General features: G+C 39.0%; 1 protein-coding gene across 1 annotated transcript; it reads left to right on the top strand.

Moving 5' to 3' along the window:
• Window positions 1–395: 395 nt before the first annotated feature.
• On the top strand, window positions 396–4,165 carry LOC142632204 (protein kinase STUNTED). The gene is made up of 10 exons (XM_075806628.1): window positions 396–778; window positions 873–955; window positions 1,049–1,280; window positions 1,585–2,211; window positions 2,294–2,542; window positions 2,646–2,809; window positions 2,893–2,969; window positions 3,050–3,182; window positions 3,456–3,605; window positions 3,686–4,165. The coding sequence occupies exons 1-10, from the start codon at window positions 610–612 to the stop codon at window positions 3,920–3,922; spliced, it is 2,121 nt and encodes a 706-aa protein (XP_075662743.1). The 5' UTR covers window positions 396–609; the 3' UTR covers window positions 3,923–4,165.
• The last annotated feature ends 3,012 nt before the right edge of the window (window positions 4,166–7,177 follow it).

Here is a 7,177-nt window from a genome sequence, read left to right as displayed (position 1 = left end):
TTCTCCACAAAAAAAAAAGAAAATAGAAAGAAAAAAAAAAGAGTCAAGTGAAACACGGACACCCAAGTATGAGTGGAATTAGCTCAATAGTAAAGCTGGCACAGGAAGACAACCTGATTGTATTCTATATCCGCTTTTAAACCTTCCTTGTTGTCTTTGTCTTGGTGACAAACCAAACCACATTGTCCTTTGACAACTCCCAAAGCTATTCTTCAGCATTCTCCAATTATATATCTCTCAAAAAAAAAAAAAAAAATCAATGAATCCAACGATCCAAATCAGCCAATAAAAAAGAGGGTCACACACACGATAGGTCAAAAGAAAACGGTTTACAAGGGATTATTGCCCCCCTCTCCCCCGCACAACTTAGTCCACAACCCAGACAGTTTTCCTCCATTCCTCATTGTTCTTGAAAGATTCCCATTTCTCGCGCAATTCCCAATACATATATTATATGCTCTTTGTTTTTTCACTCTCTTTCTCTCTCGCTGCCCCAGAAACCCAAAAGTAAAAAAAAAAAAGAAAGGTAAGAAAAGCACCAAACCCAAAACCAAAAACCAAAACCAAAACGGACAAAACACACACAGAGAAGAGAGACTTTGCTGAAAGATGGGGTTAGAAGATGGCGGCGAGGGTGACGGTGAGGGTCAACCTCGCACGGTGGTTGTGGGGGTGGAGTTAGACTCGGCCAGCCGAACATTGCTGACGTGGGCACTTTGCAATGTTGCACAGTCCGGTGACCGTGTCATTGCCCTTCACGTCATCGACACCCCCACTGGTCTGTGTTGTTTTTTCTAGCATTTCTGTGAAATGGGTATGACTGTAACTAGCGAGAAATTCATGGGTTTTTTCTCTGGTTTTTGGTTTTGTAGAGAGCACTTCTGCGTTTCTCTCGCTTGCGAACCAGTTTAATTCCATGCTTTCTGTATATGAAATCGTCTGCAAATTGAGAGAGGTGCTTTCCAATTTCTCTGTTTTTGTCTGCAATTCGAGTTTTGGTTTTTTTTTTTTTCTTAGTAACCAAACGGACTTGCTTTTGTTCGTTTAGGTTGATTTGAAGTTGAAGTTGATTAAGGGCTTAAAGACCCGGAAAATTCTAGTTCGGGAAGCGAAATCTCACGGTGAGGCGACACTCATTGTGGGAGTTTCTAAATCCCGGCTTGGAATCCGGCCGTCGGCCTCCCTTGCCAAGTATTGCGCCTCCAAATTGCCGAGGAACTTTTCCATTTACGCCGTCCACAATGGCAAAGTTTGGTTCCACAGATTGGCCAAAAACGCCGGTATATCCCTGAGTTCATAGTACACTTTTTATTTTCTATTTATGTGTTGCGATGATTTGGTAGTTGGGGTGGGGGGTTAGGTACGGTAAAATGTCCATATTGGCAATTGTTCTTCAAATACTTTGATTTTAGATGTTACTATTTTGATTCAGGATTAATGCTCATATATCTTTCTATTAGAAATTTGATGTGGGATTTAGTTTTGTTGTTGTTGTTGTTGGTACAAGTATTATGGTTACTTTTCTCATAAGTAATTAGGTAAAAATGTGGAAGTTCTTTCCAAATAATGTGAGTGATGCTGCAGGGAGAGTGAATTTGGATAAGGGTCATCAGAGTCAGGAAGAATTTAGCTCGGGTTTGAGGAAGATGACAACACTGAAGAAGAATTGCTCGAGTTGTACGCTGGATGCAGTGTTGCGGGATAATTGTGGGACCCAATCTGCGGAAGAGTTGACTGGGGATGGGGATGATGGTGAAGTCAATTCGTTGGCTATGGTACCATACCAATCAGCTGAGGCGGTTGAGAGTTCAAGTTCCGTTGTGATTCTAGATGAACCACTGGAGTTGAAATCTGGGTGGTCGATTCTTCGACGGGTGTTTCTACCCAACCAACAATATGTGGAGAAACCTGTGAAAAAGACATCCGTGTTTCAGTGGGTATTGAGATTACCAAGCTGGCATTCTTCCGCTGTGGTCTATCCTGACCAGAAGCAGAGTAATCTTGATAAGGATGATGAACGTTGTTCCTCACTTGATGGAGAGACTGGTGCAATTGTGCCATTTGAATCTTCCGCTGTGTGTCCTCTTTCCCCTTGCAATGCTTTGGGTAACCTTCCTAAAGAATTGTTGGGTTTACATGAGAAATACTCATCCACCTGCAGGTTGTTTAATTACCGGGAGCTTCTGTTGGCAACCTCCAATTTCAAGCCTGGTTTGTTTGCTTTCCTTAATTTTATGGGCCCTGGTTTCAAGTTTTGGAATGTTTCTAATAAAGTTTCATTTTTTGTCTCCAGAGAATATGGTTGGTAAGGGTGGTAGTAGTAATGTTTACAAAGGGTGTCTTCCAGATGGCAAGGAATTGGCGGTCAAAATCTTGAAGCCATCTGAAGATGTGGTTAAAGATTTTATTCAGGAAATCGACATTATTACAACTTTACATCACAAGAACATAATCTCTCTATTTGGGTTCTGTTTTGAGGATAACAATTTACTCCTAGTCTATGATTTTCTTTCAAGAGGAAGCCTAGAAGAGAACCTTCATGGTAAACTTTTCTTTTAGTGTATCTATCTGCTTGAATCAGAGAAAAAATTTACATTATATTCTCCATTTTTTTTTAAGCTCATAGTGTGTGCTTTCTGAATAAGGTAATAAGAAGGATGGGAAAGCATTTGGTTGGCAAGAAAGATATAATGTGGCTGTGGGTGTAGCTGAGGCGTTGGAATTTTTACACAACGGCTGTGCGGAACCTGTGATCCACAGGGATGTGAAATCCTCGAACATCCTTCTTTCTGATGATTTTGAGCCACAGGTACCGAATTTAACTGTTTAAATTTTTTCTGCTACATTATAAGAAGCTATTTATGCTCATTACCTTTCGTCATACTACTTCAGCTGTCAGATTTTGGACTTGCTGGTTGGGCTTCGACATCATCCCATGTTACTTGCACTGATGTTGCAGGAACCTTTGGGTATGTAATTTGATTTCTTGTTCCTATTTTCTCTTTCTTAGTTCCTCTAAATATACAGCTAACACTCGCTTCTGTGGCAGTTACTTGGCTCCAGAATACTTCATGCATGGCAAAATGAGTGACAAAATTGATGTCTACGCATTTGGTGTTGTACTTCTTGAGCTTCTTTCGGGTAGAAAGCCAATTAATGGCAAGGACAGCCTAGTAATGTGGGTAAGTTCTTATCTCTATGAAATTTAACTCCATTTGCAGGAGTATTGGCTGCTAATCTTGTTTCTGAACTTTACACCCAGACAAGAAATAACAACTTTGTTTTTGAAACACAATAGGTTGAGTCGCTGATATATAAAAGAATTCATTTTTAACAAACAGTGGTCTTTAGAGAAGCAAACTCTTTTTTATAACTTGGAAATTATTTATTGATTGTCTTTAACTCAGTATCTGTCTTGATTCATCTCAATTAATGTGGTTGATGATGATATCCAGGCAAAGCCAATTTTGAAGGGTGGGGAGGTTTCCAAATTGCTGGATCCAAGCTTGGGCAGTGACTATGACCATGTTCAGATTGAGAGAATGGTTTTGGCTGCTACCCTTTGCATTAAACGTGCACCTAGATTACGGCCTCAAATCAGTATTGTAAGTTAGCTCAATACTACAACTTTCCACTCCTAGTAATTATATCATTTACTGATCATGTTTTTTTGCTTCACCAAAAGGTTTTGAAGCTTCTCCAAGGTGATGAGGAAGTGACAAGGTGGGCAAAGCAACCCTGCGCGTCGGAAGAAGTTGATGACTTGGATGGGGAGGCATTTCCTACCAAACTCCAATCCTATCTTAACTTGGCATTGCTAGACTTGGAAGATGATTCACTTTCTAGCAGTGGCAGTGAGCAAAGTGTCTCATTAGATGACTATCTGCATGGGAGATGGAGCCGCTCATCAAGCTTTGATTAAGTTTGTCTGCAGAAGAATGCAATCCTGCAAGCAAACATTTTTATTTTGTTTTTATTTTTGTATATCATCTTTCCTTTCTTTGTATATGCCTGTGTTTTGTAAATACAATTTTTGGTTCTGTCACTGGGACTGGGTCTCGGAAGAGTGGATCTTTGCAAGAGGTTTGACCCCCTCCTGGACTTGGTAGTTTTGTTATTTCTCAATGCCGATTTTGTATTGAAAGCTGGGGTCTGTTTAGTCTTTTCGGTGGCGAGCAAATTTGCACTAGCCTGTTACCATGAGCACCAAGTCATTGCCTTCATGTGTAGTAAATATTGGGGTCTTTGTGCAGCTTCTGGTTTTACTGACTGAATGCATCATTTTCTGTTAATATGATTTTTTTTTTCTTTTCCGAACTCATGTTTAAGTGTACTGTTTGTTTTAATGGAAAATTTTATCCAAAGATATGTTTCCGTGTTTTCCTGTATCAAGAAAAACTAGTTAAAGGAAAATTATATTTAATCAACGCAAAGCTTATTAAAAGTATGATTTAGAGATTTTTTTTTTTGTTGCTAAATTCTTTTTAAAAACAACGCTTCAAAACAAAGGAAGCCAAGGTAAATATTTTCAGCTCATTTTCAAGGTCAATAGAGTCAATGCCAAACACAACACTTTTTCTTGAATACGTATATGTTAAAACAAACGGTGTAATGGCATGTTTCCATCTTCAATTCAACACGACACTCAACAGACAGAGACAGAAATTTTAGTGCCAAGTGCCAACTGGTCTGTGAATTTTAATTTCTTTCATTTTCTATGATATTGATATTTCAATAGTTGTTAGAGCCGCGTTAACAATTAATTGCTTTGTTTTCTATGATAGTGATAATTGAAGAATTGTTAAACTCATACCAAGAATTGAGGGGTGCATATGATGCTACGACGTATAAGATGAATTATTGTTCCTTTTTATTTTATTTTATTTTTTGAGAGTCAATTATTGTTCCTTAATTGATACTAGAATGAAATTCAAATGACGAAATACCGTGTATATGTTTAGCTCCAATACTAAAATTAAATTGTAATCATGAAAATGAAATAGACAATATTCATATCCATTAATGTAAGAATCTAGATCTTATCCCTTCTTTTTTTTTTTTTTAATTTTTATGAAAATATCTTATCTATATTTTATTAATAAGAGCCCTATTTTATATACACACTAGTATCATCACATGCGCTTTACACATGCGATGAGACTTTTTTTTTGGGTTTAGCATCATAATTTTTCCTTCATCACAATTTGAAAAAATAAATAGGATTTTTTTTTAAGAGAATATAATTCTTATTTTAATTAGAACCTTTTGCGTGTTTATTCAAATCCAAATTGATAATGTAATACACCCAAAAGAAAAGAAAAAAAATTGATAATGTAATAGTTTAAAAAAGAAATGTGAGATAGTTTAGCTTGACATCTTTTTTTTTTAATTTTAATGTGGAGTAATTTTTCCTTTGACTATCTAGCGGGGAGTAAATAACCGGTAGGTTTTTTTCTTTTAACTTTTGTCCATTTACGGTTTTAACCTCATTTCTTATTTTCAGGAATAATGATAAATTAATTAAATTAGGGGTATTTTTGAAAGTAAAAAAAGCAATGATTAATGTAAGTGCACAATTGCACCTGGTCCCAAGAACAGTTATGGGCTCAGGCCCAATGAGCCTTAAACAATATGAATTTGTAGAGTGTGGGCTTGAAACCCTGGTTAGAAGCGTGTGAGGATTAAATGACAAACTAAAGATTGCAAATACTTGGAAACAACAAGGAATATAGTAAATCAGCTTCCTCGGACATAAGCCGAGAGTTGTTCTTATATTATCTCTCTCTTTGTTTCTTTTCTTTTTAGGTTACAAAAAGTCCGTCTCCCTTTTGTGTTCTAGGTTGCCCCTTAAATACTCCTCTCTTTGATACTTTGTACACGTGTTGTCCCATCTCCCCCTTAACCTAGATATTTCTTTTCTCAGTGCCTTTGAATAAGAACTTAAGTTTCCTTCCACTGCCTTCAGTGTCACTTACCCATTAATGCGCCAGTAGTAGATGCGGTGGTCTTTAATGCGGATGTGGTGCCTTTTATCCTTGACATTTCTCCAACACCGTGCTTCGGGCATTCTAGGGTTCACCCCTTTTAACCATTGGTCTTAACCGTGTCATCTCCTAATCTTTACTATGAAATCCCGAGTTCTTCTGTCCATCCGAGGGTAAGTTCACCCTCACCGGATCCTCTGATCCTCAAAGATATGGGCCGACCCATAGTACTAACAAATTCTAAACCCAGGAGCAGGTCGGCCTTCCTTAACACGGCCCAAAAGGCCCACATTCCCATCAGGATCTTTTTACCCCCCCACAATAGCCCCTCAAAACTCTAATTTTCAACGTCCGAGGAGAAAAATAGGGTTTTGATCCGACAAGAACTTACTCCACACATTTTGTGAGTTACGACACGTGTGGAAATCGTTTCGCGTCCCAGAAGATGCCACTTGGCGGTTTTATTTTCAAAAACACGTGCATTTATTATTGTAAGTTACATTTTGTCTCCCACGTTCAACGGTGAGATGGGCATCCAACGGTCTTCGTTACTCCACGAAATTTTAGGCGGGACAAATATAATTTCGAGGCCGCCTTTTCGCACGTCGTGACGCTTCGGGAACCTGCGCCTTCATTTAATTCCTCAGGGGCTAATCCCATCAAAACATCAGCCATCATACGTTACTTGCGTAAAACCGTGGAAATTTGCACACCTTCGACCTTGTAAGTTCTTGCTCCTTCTATTCTTAACCTTTTCTCCTCGTATTTGTCCTCGGCTATCACTACAAACATTCTCCCTCTTAGAGTTTAGTCTCTCGTTTCTCCGTAATGGGAAGATTCAAGTGTCTAGTTGATACCGCCGCCGGGATGGAAGGCTTTAGGGCCAAGTACCGTATTCTAGCCGACGTAGGGTTAAAATATTGCTCCGGCGAAGCCGTGGCCGGCTCTAGGAAAGAGGGAGAGGTTATCATCCCAATGATAGCCTTTATAGAAGGTGGGATGACCCTCTCCCAATGAGACCCGTAACTAGGGAGTACCTTCGCAACCACCGTTGTGTCCCGACCGCGTCTCCCAAACGTTTTTAGAGTTTTGGGTAGTGTAGATGCTCTAAACGAGCAGATGGGTTTAAACCTCACCTCGGCATGACGTCGTCTTTCTGTACGAGTCCCATAAACTTTCTAAGGTAGGTTCTT

Source organism: Castanea sativa, chromosome 4 (assembly GCF_040712315.1).
Source record: "Castanea sativa cultivar Marrone di Chiusa Pesio chromosome 4, ASM4071231v1".
NCBI lineage: Eukaryota > Viridiplantae > Streptophyta > Magnoliopsida > Fagales > Fagaceae > Castanea > Castanea sativa.
The sequence above is the reverse complement of the archived record's forward strand: the minus strand, read 5'-3'. Positions and strand labels throughout refer to the sequence as shown.